The 18,527-nt window shown below is 43.8% G+C and overlaps 1 protein-coding gene across 5 annotated transcripts in view; it reads left to right on the top strand.

The window, feature by feature from the left end:
- The window catches only part of LOC138566737 (protein FAM98A-like), a 702,281-nt gene that overhangs the window by 396,674 nt on the left and 287,080 nt on the right, over nucleotides 1-18,527 (top strand). For all 5 annotated transcript variants that reach the window (XM_069644365.1, XM_069644366.1, XM_069644368.1 and 2 more), the window contains one exon: nucleotides 6,538-6,618. In XM_069644365.1, coding sequence (XP_069500466.1) covers nucleotides 6,538-6,618 — 81 coding nt within the window. The remainder of the gene's footprint in view (nucleotides 1-6,537; nucleotides 6,619-18,527) is intronic.

Below are 18,527 nucleotides of genomic sequence, written 5' to 3' on the forward strand. Positions count from 1 at the left end.
TTGAAGATTGAAAAGGGCCATCATCCGGCCGTGTTTGTAATACTATTCCTGGTTTGACGTGTACTGTACCTATGATCCTTCACTCTGTGAGGTACCCAGATTGTTTTTTCTGCCATTGTGATCGGTCGCTCTTATGCAGAGTCTGTAGCTTTTCACTACTTTTCGTATTGCAAATTATAATTCAATAATTATATTCCAGGCGTCTTTCAACGGACGCATCTTCGACGCCCGTTTAAACTAGCGGAATTCATCGACGAACAAGCACCTGAAGACTTTCTTCAGCATCTTTGACATCTCGCCACTGGCTTTGGCTACACCCGGCTTCAGCCTTGCAGTACGGAGAGTGGAGGGATTTAACATTATTTCAATTCTCTTCCAGAATCTCTCTTCTAATTTTCCCTTTTCCTGCTATGGTCTAGCTGCCCTTCGACATTAACATTGAAAGAACACCCTTTAAGTTCTGTCCTTCATGCAATCGAAAATGTCAGTGGAAAGACGCACAATGTCTTCCCTGTGACCATTCTGAAAAACTCTGTTCAGTGTGTATAATCCTTTGTCCCAAAACGCTCAAGGATAGACGCAGTAAGTGGTGGGCGGCCTACGCCATGCATGGCACATCTAATTCACCCACCGGTGCACATTTGTCGAAGGAGGAAGACCAAGGCCGCAACGGCGCCTTTACGGGCGCCGAAGACATTCAAGAGGAGTCGGCAGACTTCGGCGTGACAGTCCCGAACCCAAAAGGGCAAGGCCGCACTTTCTGCTGTGGGGACAACACCTGGTGACAGCGGCACACACAAGAACGTTTACCATGGGGGTCACAAACAACACCATAAACGCACACCCCCTAGCTATTCCTCGACAGATCCATCGAAAAAAGGCCACACGTCAACTGTAGGCACTTCCGGGTATTCTGGCTAGATGTGTTCAATCCTGCTGCGCCTACAACTCCACATTTAGCTCATCGCTCCACAGAAAAACAAACCTTGGGCATTCCGGTTGATGTGCCTAAAACATTGATTGCTTGCTCTCGTGTAAACAGGTATCGAAACATATGCTGAAAACACACAAAACATCAAAAGACACAGGCAAATCACAAAAGCCTTCCAAGAACACATCTAAATCTATAGGTGCAGCTGAATTACTGCCTACTCAAAGACAAAAGGCCTCTGAGTACTATGATACAGTCATGGTATCAAGAGAGACACAGACTCAAAAGCAACAGTTTGAAAACCTTGATTGAAAAACATTGGGTTGGTGTATTGGGTTGGTGTATTGCCTAACTGGCCCTAACTCTAAAGGGATTGTTCCCTCAACTGATGTTTCTAAAGGCTGTCGATGTCCATAAGTCCAAAACCAAAGTCCGTCTGTGTCTAAACCTACGCTTGCCCTCACTCTTAGAAAAAATGTGTTCTGGGATCTTTTTAAAGAAAAAAATGGTGGCTCAAAGAGAAATGAAAACCATGACTGGTTTCAGCTGGCCTTACCATCAGGCATAGTTCTGCCAGTTTAGCAAAAAGAGTTAATCACGAAAAGGGTTGCCCTTGGTACCTTCCACATAGGGCTCCGGCAGCACATTAAGTTTGCAATGCCTCTGGATCACCTGGGATCCCTTCCCCAGGCTTTACTCCTTCCAGTTTCAAACAAAAAAAAACACATTTCTAGTCAGCCCTCTCAGGGTTCCCTTCCCCAAGTTTAGGCCTCCCCTGCAAAGGTTCCAAAAACATTTCTGCGGGCCTCTCAGGGTTCCCTTCCCCAAGCTTAGGCCTGTCTTGTCTCAAACAATAGTTCACACAGTTCCTTCCATGCCGCAGTGTCAGATACTTTCTAAAAACGCTGGGCTTTTGTTCCACCCCTGTGCAACCACTCTGACTTCTGACCCATTTCTTTGCGCTTGGTATCTTTTCTTCTGTCTTGTTTTACTTTCCCCTTTCTTTGCAATTTGCAGTGGACTCCTGCACCTTCTTTCTCTTTGTTGTGCCTCTTGCACAATCCTCCTGCTTTATCATGCCCCTGGCGCACTCCTTTCTCTTTGCTGTCCACCCTTGCACTTCCTTTTCTTACTTTGGAGTTGCTCACACCCTTTCTTTGCACTCTTTCAGTCCTTTGGGTCCCTTGCACCCTCCTTTCTGCTTTCAGGCCGGTCGTGCCCTCTGTTTGCTTTCCTTTAACTTCAAAGGCACTTTTTCTGTCTTTCGGGTCGTTCGCACCCTTTCTACTCAGTACTAAACCAAAAAAAAGACACTACTACTTCAACAAGTGGAAACGCTTTGTCTTGTGGTGAAAAAATGCACAGCATCACCCCCACTGATTGCTCACCTTCACCTATGGTACACTATCTGCTTTATCTTCTGGACTCGGGATTAGTCTTAATTTTCTTTAAGTTCATCTAACAGCGCTTTTAGCGTACACCAACTCTCACAGTAAAATATCATGGTGGAAAGTTTCAGCGGTTAAAGCCTGTATGGAACGGGTTAACAGGCAATATGCCCCAAATTCAAATCAAACTCCCGGATGGGACTCGAATATTGTCCTTACCAAACACATGGGGCCCCCAGCCTATGCATAAAAGCAGTTTTAAATATCTCACATAAAATTGCTTTTCTTGTAGCCATCACCTCAATAAGGAGGGTCAGTAAACTGCACGCTCTATCAGTTAAAGATCTGTTTGTTATCACAAGGACGATGTTGTTTTGATGTACACATCCACGTTTCTCTCCTAAATGTATTTCAAAATTCCATGTCAATCAATCTATAGAGCTTCCATCTTTCTTCAAAAACCTGAAAAATCTGCAGAAAAAACCCTCCATACATTAGACGTCAGGAGGGCAGTTATGTACTACCCAGTGTGAAGGCATCATGCAGAAAGACACAGACAACAGATTCAAAGTTCAAACAAAAGTGTTTTCTTTAACTTTAATGTCAGGATGGATGACCTTGCCCTAAACTAAGGGGGTTGGGGGGCAAGATCCCTACCTAAAGAAACTAAGGAAAGTCTGAGTCAAAGAGTTCAACTTAAAAGTCTGTCTGTGTGCAAGATCTATACTTTCCCTCACAACTAAAGCTAAACAATGTGTAGGGATGTCAGCAATAAAAGACATAGTGTTCAAACAAGGTTCTGAGCTTCTTCCAGCTCCAGGCTTACTTTTCAGCTCCCCTACCATCAAGATCAAGAAAGTTCCACACAACCTCTGTGCTCCCTTCCCCAAATTCAAGACAGTTCCACAAAACCACGGGGTTCCCCACCCCAAGTCCAAGACACATCCACAAAACCTCAGGTTACCCTTCCCCAAGTCCAAGACAGTTCCACAATACCTCGGCCTTCCCTTACCCAAGTTCAAAAACAGTCTGCTGAAACGTATTCTCAACAGTTCCAAATCAACTTTATCCTTGTTCTGGTTTCTTAATGACTTTCTCTTACTTTGCTTCAGCAATTTCTTTAACTTTCGCAATTAGGGTTCCCTGGTCTAGGTGCAGTTGTCAGACCGCACAGTCCACCCACTACAGGTCACGCAAACAGAAACCCTTGGCTTTCCAGCCCACACAGGTTCTTCTATATCTGTGCCGACGTGGAAATTCACATTTGCTTGGCATCTCCTTATTAACCTTTTGGCTTTACCACAATGTCACTTCTTCTTTGCCAGTCTTTGGGGTTGCCACACTGTATTTAGGCATCTAGTTCCTTTCACAGTGGGTTTGTTTCCCCAATACGTTGTTTTCAGGCTCTTTCACACTTTTCCATACATGCAGAGTTCTGCATTTCAAATGGCTCTTGCTGTGCATTTTCGATAGGCAACATCTGAAGTTCACATACTTTTGTCATCAGTTCATGAGGCCATGGCTTTTGCTAAAAGCTTTCGTTTGACTCAGTATTCAATATATGTTATCTTTTATTTTGCGGCTTGCACATTATATTGTCCTTAATTTCCTCCCAACCTGTGGCTTCGGGTTGGTTTCATCGTACACATGCTTTTCCGTTCACTCAACATTCACTTTGGTTTCCCCCACAGCTCCCAGGAGTGCCCTGGCTGGAGTGATTCTCCCACCTCACTCACCGGACCTTGGCATCTCCTCCGCGGTGCTAGGTTTCTTGTCTCTGCTCCTCCTGCACGTCTTTCTACAACTACAAGCCCTGCTCACACTTCCATCCCAATCAATATCCCTCCGGCAGCTCCACTTTCACTCCGTGGACGTTGTTGGGCAGTTGGCTTCTCTCTGCCGCTCCTGCTGTGCAACTCCAGTCACCGGCAGTGCCGCTTTCCCTCTGCGGATGCTGTTGAGTATTTTGGCTTCTCTCTGCTGTGTTCTCAGCTCCTGCTGCGCAACACTGACCATCGTGATTCCCCCTCTTGTGTCTGTCTTGTGGTCCACTTGTACCTGGACTCTCGAATTCCCTGGGGTCGTCTGTCAGCATAGTGGCTCTCATGCAGGACCCACCATAGCTGCCTCTTCATGTTCAAGATTTCTTGCTGGTCTCTTTGATGTTGGTCTCTTCCCTTCTTATACACCTGCAACCACTGGAATACTCTGCAGGCCTCTTCCTTGTCTCAGTACTAGAATGGTGAAATTACTTACTAGTGTTCACTACTCTTAGTTGCCTCTTCCTCGTCCCAGTACCAAAGTGGGTTGAAAGATGGAAAATGTGGGGATGTGTTACAATAGCCTATAAAGGCTGGGGGAGGATGGTCTTCATAAGAAAAAGGAGGATACCATGTCTCGCCTGTGGATATCCTCTCCCCAGTCCTCCCTCGCTTATCCACCCCCAGGGTTAGGATGCAAAATCGATACTCTTTCCCTGGCCACCTGAAAAGAGGATTTAAGGGGAATAGGTATGAGGATACCCTCAGGTTTCTCACACTAGACAAAACAAAGTCACTAAGGAAAACAGAGCAATTCTTTGTTTCCTTAGCTGCTGTAAGAGAAGGGGACCCTGTCCCTAGATCTGCAATTTCAAAATGGGTTGTCAAATGCATCCAAATTTGCTTTTTTCTAACCAAGAAAACATTACCATTCACGCCCAGAGCAAACTCAACTCAAGGTACCAGGGTTATTCTAGCTTTCTTTGCAAATGTACCATTAGATGCTATTGGCAAGCGAGCTACTTGGAGTGCAATTCACACCTTCACACAGCATGACTGCTTAGATGCACATACAAGAAGTGATTCACAAGTGGGTCAGGCGGTGTTAAGACATCTATTTGCTACTATGCCTTCTAACCACCCACCACCTTCTCTGGGTACTGCTCGCTATTCTATGCAAAGCATGTGATTCTAAACAGAGCCAGAAACATCAGAAGACAAATATTACATACCTGGTATAGTCTTTCTGATGCTTTATCTGCTTAGATTCACTTGATATACGCCCACCCTTCCTCCCCTCTTGGAATTGAAGGCACATAAACAACGTACATATTTCTTTACCTTCCTGTACTCACGCATATGCTTTATGATCCCTCATGTCCCAAACAAAACAATCTGAGGACCTCAACACATGAATGATCTTGGGTACAGTGCAAGTCACACATGGGATAGTATTACAAACACGCCCTGTAGACGTACATTTTTCGATCTTCGAAAACAAGTCATACAATACTCTGCACCTACCACTAGATGTCGGCCTATGCAAAGCATGTGCATCTAAGTAGAAAGAATAGTGCAGTTATGTAATATTTGTCATTTGAGGGCACTCCCAGTGTGAGCATGTTGGGACTTTGCTTCTACATGTATTTCTTGTTGCTTTTCTTTTTTCTCTTATTCAATGTGCAATCTCTTGTGCCTGTACTAAATCCCATGTATGTTGAATAAACTCGTAAAAGTATAATTATTCTTTTTTGGGGGGGTTATCTTTAAAGAGAACATTACCTTATTAAAACATGTTTCAGGTTAACACTTATGTGCACAAATATGCTATGCTTGATTATAATAATTGCAAGTAAGTAACTTTTCATGCATCTATTATGTCACCAGTCTATTTACCTGAACAGGTTTGTTTCTCACTTATGTGTAAACATTTTCTGATGTTGTTCTTGTAATTTTAAGTTCAGACAGGACATAAATGCACACCAAGTGTTGTGTGTGCAGCTTTACAATTTAGGCAATAATACAAGTTTGGTGTTATTAGCACTAAACCAAATTACCTGTGGTCAATGGGCATTCTCCTTATTACAAGTTTTTGTTACTCCTGGTTCGAAAAACCCATAGGGGTTTATTGGGGATTTGAGGTATCACCCCCAATGGTAACACCACCATAGGTAATACTGCCATTTTCTGGAGGTAGTACTTTCATGCTTAAACTGGATATATTTACTCTATTTGGGTTAGACTGCAAAAAGTTATTGCCCATTCGTAATATGTTCCTTCCAAATTATAGCCCAGGATTAAAATAGAGTCCTCTCTTTGACATCCCTTGTGATGAATGGTGCTTTCAGAAATGTGATTTGTACCTTTTTTGTGCATCATTTGTTTTTAAAGATTTTTTTTCTGTTTGTGCGTTTTCTTCCCTCTACCCCAACAGCTAAAATGTGCCTCTTCCCCATAGATAACCGAGGTACTGACGGCTGAACCACTGGGACTGTTGATGAACCCTCTACTGAAAACCCCACTGACGCTACAGCAATGGGTATGCAGGAACGGGGAGAGGGTAATGGGGATTCAGTATCGGATTGCTTTTGACTACTATTCTACCTATTGTTAAACCCAATGATCTTACATAATTCAAGTTTTGCAAAACATTGTTGTAAGAACAATGATCTAGTGTGAAAGTATCTCTTCTACCCCAAATGATTTCTTCAGCACCTTTCTCTTTATGCCTGGGGAGGAGGCATACGCCATAGAGGTCCATGGCTATCAGCTTGTTGACAGCTTTGTTGCTGTTATTCTGAAGCCTCTTGAGTGAGAGACCTGCTGAAGATCAGGGTCTCTCAAAGGACCTTAATTACAGCAATATGGCCAGATAACTTCAAAATGGTGGTTCCCAGTCTGTGAACAAAAAAATAAGTAAAAACACTTGTGTGTGAGCCATGTGAGTTTTTCTACCTTTCTGGGCATGCCTTGACATGGCATACATGTTCCTGTGTAGCTTGTAATTTCTTGGATGAAATGTGGATCATTTAGAATTTAAATATTCATCAACAATAAAAAGAGCAGCTCAGTTCTCTCTACTAAAAATATGTCTATATATCTGTCCAGATATTACAGTGTTGGCAATAGTAAATCAGTAGTAATGGTTAAGTTGGACTCCCCATATGAAGAGCACTTATTTGATGGCTTATCACTTTGGTGCTGTTTGAGGGATCTGCATTAAACTTTCAAAAAAAATAGACCACTCTGATTTATCCCAAAACATACATTTTCCCATTCATTCGCTATATTCAAATGTTTTCTCTCACTTACTGCACAATCCTCTTAACTGCTCTGTGGAAAGCCTTTGCGGGGAGCAGCTGTCTGGTCCTGAAAGCATGCATTTGCAAATTTGTTGGGAATCAGAATTTTGTTTATTAAAAATATAGGCAAAAATGGATGAGCTATATCTGGGTCTGCCTGGTACAATCTCTGGCCTTTTGGCCACCCCATTGGCTTCTTTGGTTCTGGGTCTTCCGTTCTCCTGCGGAGAATGAAAGACCCGAAGCTGTGCAACCAGAAAGTGGTAACCAGAATGGCTCTCCGAGAGAGCCAATTTGGTTGGTGGTCATATGGGAACACTTTTGAGGGTGCCCTCATGGTGCCCACAGACTTTTTGCAGGTTTTGGTCATGCCCGATCGATCCTTTGACCCTAATAGGGAATGTTTGAAGGAGGCATCTTGTAGTCCTCGTTTGGCTTCCTGGCCCTAGGGATGAATAAGGGGGCACCAAAAGGGTACAATATGCCCACCCCCCCAAAACAATAAATGCTGTATGGTTGCCTGCGACATTCAGGTCTTGGATCTGGAACACAACTAGAGATGAGAGTGGTGGCCCAGAGGATTGCTTCATGACATTCAGTTCTAGAGTCCACTTTCTAGTGCTTTGACATGCCTAGGGCATGGGCAAAGGCCATTTGACCATTTGTCTACTATGGGTAGGTTTGTGGAGGCCCTCTGTATGGTCAAAGGCATACCTTGTCAAATGGATGTTGGCCTGGGCCAGTACCCACTGCCAGTTGCTCAGGGGTTCCAACGTATGCTTCCAGCCATACCCCGGTATAGGGGCCTACCGTTGCCAGTGGCCACTGTGGGTCAGGTTGAGGGGCCCTGCGCGTAGCCGAAGGCCAGGCCATGTCTCGGTCCAAGCAACCAAAACAATGGCAGTGGCTTTGGGGGGCGGGGGCATTGGTGGAGAGATCCATGTTTCAGTGGAACAGAAAGTGAATACTGATTATGGGAGGTCTAGAGTGGAATGAGACTTAATACACACTGAACAGGCATTCCAAAGCCCATTACCTCTTTCTAAGTCACTTTCTGATACAACATAGCCAAATCAAAAATTCTTAGTCTAGTGTATTTTTTTATTACCAGTTCTACAAAGTGGAATCCCTATCTAACCCTTCCCTTCTCCCCCGCCTTTTAAATTCGATCTCCATTCCTTAGAAGTTGCTAGTCATCAAATGGCACAATTTTTTTGTGGGCCTGAAAAGGAACTAGTAAGAACAGTATTCGCTGTTCAGTTCTTCATCCTACCTTTCTTTTCTCAACCTCCATTCGACACGCTTCACGGGCCTACATATAGCGCGTATACTCGGGGAACACTTCTGGCAGTAGCTCTTATCCTGATGACCGGTGATTTTTAAAATATCATTTGAGTTCATAAGTCAGTATTTTCCTATTTTTACAGTAGAAGAAAGCTATAGTGTTGTTGCAAACATCCCCTCTATTTCTAGTAGGGGGATATATGGTGAGGGCAGGGATTCTGCCCTTGTCATGTTTTCGGCTTAGGCTTTATGAGGAACCATTGACAAAGGCTAATGATGAATGGGATAAGACCCAGAGGCCAGGAAGGAGGGGAGAAAGAACAGGTTTTCATCACAGGGTATAAAAACCTTTAGTGGCTGAAATTGATTTGAAGTTAAATTGTCAATAGAAAAAGATAGATGGTGCAGTAAGGAATAGTAAATCAAGAACTGTTATTAAGTTTTGCAAGCAGTTTTTCAGCTTTAACGCCTTGTTCCTGAGTGGGGGTGAAGTGTCCTCTCAGTCTGTGAACCAGTGCGCAAGCAACCAGAGTCGTTTTTTTTTTAACCATTCCTGTTGTCCCGTGATTTAGAGGAGAAAGGAGCTGTCGTCAGCTGGAAGAGGTGAAGTACTGAGAATTGCAGTGGAGCTGTGGATGGGATGCAGTGAAGCGGAGAAGCGCATTGTTCATTGCTAGAAGCTAAAGGGATGGACCGCTGGCCCATTTCCAAAACAAAAGCAATGAGTTGTGGTGGTGTGCTTATTTGGGTGCGTGCGGGCTGAGCGAATTCAGGGGTAGAGGAGTGACTGAGAAATGCGTGTCCCAGTAACAAATCCTGACGTCCCAGCCTATGCTGGGGAGCAAGAATTCCTCTTGTGCAGATAAGTGACAAGAAAGAGGGTTCAGAGAGATGCACACTCGGCCCCCCGCACTCTTGGACTCCCTACTCAGCCCCCATTTTCTTTCTTTTACCAGCTGTTGCGTCTCTCAGTTTCCCACTTCCAGGGTGAGTCTTTCACCGCGCTATTTAGCCTCCACTGCTGCATTCTGTCTTCTGCTATCCCCCGGCTTCAAGGGCTCTCTTCCAGTTTCCGGTATCCTCTTCTTGCTCCTTCTCCATTTCACCCCTCCAGCCAGCTCTAAATTAGTTTTTCCTAACTCCTACAGCTTTAGCCACAGGCTCTGCCTTCGAATTGCTCCCTGCTGTAAGACAACTCTAGTCTTATGTGGGACTTGGGTTGGCTCTTCCCACTGTTTTGGTGGCCACCTCTCTACATGACACCACCTGTTCCCTTCCTCGGGTGGGACTATTTTAGCCTAACCAATCTGAGCAGTTTGAGCCTTGAACCTTTGTGAGATGACTTGATGGATTGCTTGCATTCTGTCTCCTGGTTCAGGACCCTCTCTTGCCACCTGCGGGTTTATCAGATTTCACGTGAGGTGGCCTGAGCGTACAGGACTCAGTGGGGTTGGGGGGCTCGTTGCACTTTATTAGCAATTATAATTGTTTAGCAATAAGAATTGTTTGCGTTTTACACCTAGTTTGAACAAGCAGTCAATATAGTGAGCACAAAAGAAAACAGAATGTTGGTGTTGCCGGAAGATAGGAAATCTGATTTGGCCGCTTGACCATTCAATTCACTTTATTGAATGTACTTTAGGAAGTTCTTTTTGGGCCAGATGGGAAATGACAATACCCTCAAAATACATGTTTAAAAATGCATTACCATAAAACATCATAAAAGGGAGGCTGGCAGTCCTGTGTCAGTGGTGGCCACATCTCTGCCATAATGCCAGGAACAAGTAGAGGTTTCAATGTCTCACTATATAGGATTTAGAGGGAGGATTAAAGTTAAAGTGCAGTTGGGGTAGTATAAGTGGCACACAATTATGTTTCCAAATAACTCAACCTTCCGAGGGAGACAGGTAGGGTAATGTCAATTCTCCAGCATTGGATCTTTCATAGATTCATATGCTGTGAATCTTCCCCGGCGTCAGGCACAGAATCCTCGGTTTCCCTTGGGTTTCCTTTGCTGAAAGCAAGAAAACCTTTCTATTTTGTAGGTTGTCACCGTCCTTGTGGGTGCTTTTGGTGTAAAGCGTTTTAAACAATTCAAATAAAATACAACAAATAGGACCTCGAGTAGTTAGAGATTAGTACCTCCTCCCCTTCCTCCCTTCAGATTCTAACTGCATGTTGAAGCTGATGGGGGTCCTCGATTTTCTCCACAAAGAATCTACATCTAAATCTTCAATCAATATCTTCTTGTTGAACAATTCAACAAAAATAAAGTTTTCATTGACTACATGATCTACAGTGGTTTATCCAAACCAGATCGTGTGACGGATAAGTGGTGATGTAGGGAAAACGCAGACCCCTGTTAAGGCCTGTGCCACCTGCGGCCTCAAAATATGTATGAAGAGGACAAATATACTGATTGTATATATTGTTTGTACCCCCATCACGTGGTCGAGTGTTGTAACATCTGTAAAGGGCTTCGCTCGAAAACCCTTAAGGACAGAAATCGTCGGCTGGTATGCTGGCTGAACGAGGACAACCATCCAGAGTATCCCTCCAACATTGTGTCGACGAAAAGCATGTCCATCCCCACAGACAAGCAACCACGATCCAAGGAGAGAGCCAGGTCGAAGGAGTGGCCATCAAAGAAACATAAATACAGTGATGCCAACGTCTACAAGCTGTTGATGGGGCAGGACGTCCCTGTGGTTGGCGAGAGGAGGCCCTTCAAAGCTCCAGAACAGCCATCATCACCCAAAAAAAGGCTGTCATCGTCTGACAAGCGGATGCACAGCCGTCATCGTGCAAGTTGTCGACAGATAAGTCATCCAGTAAGTAGACGGCAGACAAATCCAAGTATCGTAAACACAAGTCCAAGTCCACGGAAGGATTGAAGGGTACTGTCTACTGGAAGAACGTCGACATTGGATACGCAGAATCCGGTGGGGAATTCCAAGTCCCCAGGTCAAAGCCTGAAGCCATATGGCCCCACTGTCCATGTCAACGGTATCCATGGCAACTGAGACATTCTCGGCCCTGTTCAAATGGTCTAGGAAGCCGGGAGGGTATGCCAAGTCACCCGGACACATCAAACCATCAACCTCGTCCACGAGGTCACCAATCCGCAATGAAGGACAGCTCCTCTACAGACGCGTCAATGAAGCAAAAGCAAGTGGCAGTGGGACATCACTCAAAGACGTCCAGTATGTCCGTAAAAGGTAAATCCCTGTCGACAACAGACAAAAAGACTATAGAAAAGGCATATCAGCGTCATCCACAATACTCTGTTCGATGGAAAAGCATAAGCCGCAGGTGCAAGATGTCAACCAGCAACCAGAACTTACCTCGTTGACAATTTAGACACTGTTGGTGACCTTCATGCTAGACAAGCTGCTAGAACAGGTCGGACCCTCACCAATTTCTCTGATCGCATACGCTGATGTCATTCCAGAGGAAATATTACTGCATTAGATCGACACATATTTCGAAACATATCATGTGCAAATGCATTTTTCAGGCTCAGAGGAGTCTGTATTGCTACACGAGCCCTGAGCAAGCCAGCTATACCAGGATGACACATTCCTGTGGACGACCAATTGGTTCAGGGCCTATATCAACCGCATATGGACGCCTCACCCTACTCCGGGACCAAGCCACTTAGGCTCACACCAAGAGGAAATGCTTTCACTACTGACAAATCCGCAGGCCTTACTGTCGTTACAAGTCCTCTCGTCTTTGCAGAGGGTGATTACCCAACTAGACGCCATTTTTATGAAACTAGCATTACTGGCCCTGCAGCCACCAGTCCCACCTCTGCCACCATGGCAGTCACCCTCGCAGTGCCGGTCTTACAACAGATTGCACCCCAGGCGGCAAGCATCGTTGGCACCCCTCCGAACCCCGACTGGCTCACGTCACTCCCAAACTACACCTCTGTCATGTGACAAAATCCCTCCTCAATATAAATAAATAATTGCTATATAAATTAAGCTAGTTTCATTACAATGTTATCCAAGTACTTTACAAAATAAGTAAATCTGTCAACTGCTCTTAGGGAAGGCCTTGCCTGAATGCAGTTTCAAACTGTCCGTATTGGCACAATGCAGTGTGACCAGCCTGCCGGAGTCTGAGGGTCCACTGACCACTGGCCCTGTGTTGCAGGTGTTCTGTTCGTACCAACTCACATGTATTTGACAAGGGGTAGTACTAGACTAACCATATGAATAATGTTCTGATAGTAGGTTATCATGCCAAGATGGACAGTCTGATACACTCTTACTGTACTCTTTCAAAATACCTCTCTGAGTGTGGGAAAGGGGACAAATTGCACCACGAGGATTCCTATATGCTTTGAATTAAATCGCAGAGCATTTCAGGACTATAACAGTGATCAGAGTTCTCTGAATTTGATAAACAAGTCTGTGATAAAAGGGTTGTATATGTGAATCTCTAAATGCATAACCGATGCATGGCTTGGTGCTCACATCACGGTTCACAATACTCACCCTAACATTAAAATGTTTGTAACCATGAACCATACATGCTTATTTGGACAGCTTAAATTGTTGGATGTGAGTATTAAATGGCTGCAACATCAGCCACTGAAATTGGGTACAAGGGCTCTTTTGCTTCTTGTTTCTGAAGAATTTTAGATGAGGAAGGGCTAGGTCACACTGTGGGCACACCCAACCCAATACAGAAACATCTTTTGGGAATTATATCTATCTACAGACAGGATAGGATACCGCACAAGAGAGACTCCATAAATAATGCACAGAAAGGCTACAAAGAAAGGATTGTACCTCTTAAGCTGATGAAGCGTTTTAAACAAAACTGGTTTCTAATGCATGGTAAAAGGTCCACAGTTTCTCAGCCACTACCTCCTCACTATTACGCAGACCTCAGGGGTTATTTCGGCAAAAAAGAGCAGGCGTATGATCTACCACAGCTGGCATTAGCATCTCTTATTAGTGCTTACATGCAGCACGTGAAAATCATGGCGTGGCAGTTTAGAAAGGGTGTTTGGTCTAGTGGAGGTACAATTTGAGGCAACTTCTTTGATTGCTTTATGTGTTTAAGTGTGGGCACAGTATGGCATGCTTGTCAGAGTCACATACACAAAACTTTCCAGTGTGTTATAGTATGGACATTGGGCACATCAGACAACAACAGGTATGTGCTGTTACATACGGGAGCGCCACATAGACTCCATTAACTAACAGGGTGGTGACTTGGGCAGCTCACAAATCATTGCTGTACGCATATCAATGCACTGATTTTCCATGGTCTATGGTCTACACAGGGACACAATGAACCCTGCTTTCCTAATCAAGACGCCAAGTCACATTGGGTTGCCATCTGGTGTGTGTGCTAGGCAGTGGCTGGCTCTGGCTTGTTTAGAAAATGAAAAGACCTTTGATGCTAAGCTAATGCATTTAGTCCAAAGCAGACACTAGAAAACTTAAGCAAGAAAATGTCAGTTAACCTTCCCAGGGATGCGCCATATGTAACTAAAAAGTAATATAGGAAAAAAATATGTTTTGGTGTGTCAAATAAAGAGACATAAAAATATAGAAAATAGTTTTAAACTTTTCTGTGTGGCACATTAATTCTCTTTGCAGAATGCATAGGTTTGATCAGCTGATACTTGTTCTGGCCTGGTGAATAAAAATGCCCCATGTTCAGGTCTTAAGACTGAAATGTTAGGCACATACTGTATACAAACAGTGGCTTGTTAAATGAGCCATCACTTATAAATTGCCCCACTTGAAAGGCTGTTACTTTAGCACAAAGAATGAGGGGCACGGGATGTGTGACTCTAGAGCATCTCACATGCTGTGTTGAAAAATGTATCCTTTGTTTGCATATTCGGCAGAGATCAGCAGCCGCACCTGGAAAACAGCAATGCCTTTCCAATTTTGCAGAACTATCGCCATTTCCATAAATCCATTTTCTGGACTGTATAAGTTTCCAAGCGTACAGTGTATTCATGATTTTTTTGAAGACACACTTTACTGTTGTATTATGTTCATGAACCAAGTCACAAGTTCAGTCTAAATCTGGAAGCACCCTATATTCTTCCATTTTACACTATACTAGTGAACTGGGGTTTGTCGGCCCAGCCCTTTATGACGAGGTAGCAATAATTTAAGAGGGATGGGGATGCAGAAGTTACCCAAACATCAATAATTAGACTAACTCAGGAAGTTGTCAAATCAAAGCTGTTTTATTTTCAGTTGTCTAAAACAGGGAGTTACAACGAACATCGACAATTCTTTTGATCTTCTTGCTCAGCAAGTTTCATAAAAAAGCATGTTATATAGCGAAAACCCGTCATTGCTCACATCATCCTATGTGGCAAACTACAAAAACTTATTGGAGAAAGTGATAGGCTTAGAGGAACATCTAGGTGTACATTCCATACTCGTCTAAGAAGAGTGATAGGGTCTCTAACATCAGGTAGGGAAACTAAGCCCTCCCCTTTAACAGGTCCCTATGAACGACATATTCACCACGTCCCATTGGTTACACAAACTATAGGGCTCTTTACTACGTGGCCCTCTATAATTGGTTGGCCCTCTTGCATTCGTCAGTACTTTTCCGCATACGCCAGCAGCACGCAGGCTAGCATCCCAAGTGCTGGTGGGTTGGTCTTGACCATAGCTTCCCGCCAATTAGCATATCATCAACTCTTATAGTCTACACATCAATTAAGGCTTTGAACTTGGCTTTGGATCTGTTCCTTGCTCTGGACAACACGAGCGACTATAGCATGCTCTGTCTCCTTGCATAGGTGTAGTTCGTCATGAATATCTGTTCTGATCCATCCACGTGACTGGAGACCATGATTTTGAGCTCTGGTGCATTTAAAATACTATTATTTACTGAACCCCTGACATCTTAAATGTTCTCGTGCCCCTCCTATGAGCAGGGGTTTGTTTCTTCACATGGTTTGTAACTACTGTCTGATCATTCCGGCCTAGAGCGGCCTTGACTTTTTGGGGCTGGTCCAGCCTCACCCTTCTTTGATTCACTTCTGTAATTCACTTGTTTTTCAGCTGCGACACAATGGAAAAACTTTCCTTTTTCTGGTCCAGCTCTGCTAAAATGCATAGCGGAATTGTCCATAATTCATTCACCCCTATACATATATGTTTGGCGCATGCCGCAATCTATTCACTACATAGCTAGCCTCAAGAATACTGTGTCTGCTTGCGTTTCTTTGCATCTGTACAAGTGTAAAATGACTTAATTATCTTCATCATCTTTGTAGCATAAACATCTTCATCTCGATCCCGAAATGTTGCTTATCTTTGATACTTTCTGATGCATATAGAATATTTATGTTCTCTTGTCTATGCATCTCTTCTGAATAAGTCAGTCTTGCTTCGTGTGACGTCACCAATATTCTCTTTTGTTCATGTTTCCTGCTTCTTTTGGGATTTTATTCAAATGGGCATCATATTGTCGTGTATGCAGGTATGGTTTTCTCAATGGGAACCTTGCTTCCAGGATTCTCCTTGGTATTGGTATCTTAACTGTCACTACACTGTTTCACATTCTGGTTCCCAGCAGGTCGGCAACATGGGAGCGATGCTTCAGGTGGGGGTACTTGGCTCCCTCTCTACACACCCCCTTCTGGGCGATTCATCGATCACTCTCCCATCATCCTTCACATCTAGACATCCTTGTCTGAAGAAATGCTTCTTCGGAACCCATATTTGTATTACTCCTTTCAGGCATCCAACTGATTTTACATGCTTATAACAGAGAGTCAAGTATAACTTCCATACATGACCTCCCCCCAAAAGGAAGCCTAGATTTATCTATCGAAGGACTAGGTGCCTCCAAATGTACCTCCGGAGTAGGAACAATGACATAAGGTCTCTGTTGTCTAGTAGTTACCATATCTGAACCCTCCTTCTGCATAGGAAGATACACAGGGACCCTTGCTTTATTTGGGTCAACATAAAAAACAGTACGTACTGTAAGTGAGAGAGGAATCACATTGAACAAGATGCAGGTATAAATTAAATACCAGTAGGCCCACTTGACGCAGCAATAGCTCCTTGCTCGTCGCTGTGGCCTCTCGTTGTTAGCAACGTTATTTTTGCTGTCGATGTTGCCCATTCTCAATCTTTTTTAAGGAAGAAAAAATCAAACTTTATTCAGGAAACATCATAAAATGCTCTGGCAGCATCTGGATCTGCTCCACAAGCTCTTCAAGTAGCTGGCCAATTGCAGGACGATTAACAGGATTCCTGATGTACACAAAGGATTCGTCCTTTCGCCAAACAGATTGTGGATGTGTTTCCAGTAAGTAATAGATAACCAAGGATAGTAAGTTCTGAATATCTTCCCTTGAAAGCCTCATTCAGGATTGTTCTTCATATTCTTTCAGAAAATAAACATACTTGCTCTTTGATGTCACTTAGCAATTAAGTGGCACTAGATTTCTTGGATCTTTCAGAAAAGTATGAACTTCAGCTTGCCTTCTAACAAGATGAGGATGTTCTTCAATCAGGAAATAAAAGACCATTCCACATAGCCCATTGGCATTGCCCTCAGAGAGAGGCATTGTCATGATCACAGAAAAAGGTTCTAGTAAAACCCCAAAAAAGAATTGGACAGCAGTTTATCATTTCTGGAGGGCTGGTAGGCAACACAGTGTGGTGGGTGGTCGTTATTAATCACTTCTTGACTCATAACATGGCTGCCCTGGTTGTTCCCCATCTTGTACATTGCAGGCTAGTTGTTTTCAATCCAGGAGTATTTAAACCCCTCCCCGCTGGCGCTCGGTGCTTTGTGTCTAATCTGTCAGTTGACGCTTACCGTTGCCCAGTCAACCGCAGTATCCTTGAATAGTTTTAGAATAGCTAAATACCTAGTTACAGTTTTACAGTCCTATTACAATTCCCCCGAGTATTGAGGTTTTCCCGGTTGGTGTCCGTATCATTCGGAATCTTTGTCCTGTCAAGGAAGGCGCTCGCGTCGGAGCCTTTCGTTCCTGTCCGTAAACGCTCACTCAAGTGTTTTGGGTCTCGCATGCAGTTGTAAAAGGCTTAGTGTTCCAGTCATTACACAGCAAGTATAGACAACGCCTCTAAATACATTGTTGCAATTATTGCTTTCGATGAAATTGCAAGCGTTTGGTGGCGACATTAGTTACGCTTGCTTGTCGGTGAAGGCAGAAGCTTTCTTTCTGTAGATACATTAGTGCTAGTTTACTGAAGCATTTTTTCTCATTTTATGTGGAGAATTCTCTTTTTTTTTTAAGTAAGATACTCACACACGGCAGTGCAATTGGAATGTAGTCAGTTATTAGAACTGAAGCGTTTTATTAAACAGTAATGTTTTCCAGTCACGTTTTGGTGTAACATTGCTGCTTGTACATTAAGAAGCGCTTCCTTCAGTCTTGTTTATTGTTTCCTTTGTCACATTAACGCACAAGTTGTTGGGGGGGGGGGTTATTTCCCAATTCCATTTAGTTCCGTGGTCACCAGTCCCTTGTTTCCGCCTTAGGAAATTTCCACTATACATTCCCGAGCCACTCTTCAGAACCTAGAGCCCCTGCACAGATGCAGGATGGAGAGCTTATAAAATAAAAGCATTAGGCAAGAAAGGGTCTAGTAGAGAGTGTTAAAAACCATTCGTGAATGGACATCTTGCCCAGCTCCAAGTTGTTCTTTACCCTGATGGAATGTTCTGTGTGTTATCAGAAGTGTAGACTGGCTAACACCGCTAACCAAGAAAAAGAACATAGAAGTAGTTCCTATGTGTGTCCCCGCAGAGTGAGGTAAGCGTTACAGGCTTGTGTGTTTTCTAAACTGTACTCCGGAAGCTGAAGAACTTGCTCTATTAT

This window comes from Ambystoma mexicanum, chromosome 2p (genome assembly GCF_040938575.1).
Source record: "Ambystoma mexicanum isolate Mex_15411 chromosome 2p, UKY_AmexF1_1, whole genome shotgun sequence".
NCBI lineage: Eukaryota > Metazoa > Chordata > Amphibia > Caudata > Ambystomatidae > Ambystoma > Ambystoma mexicanum.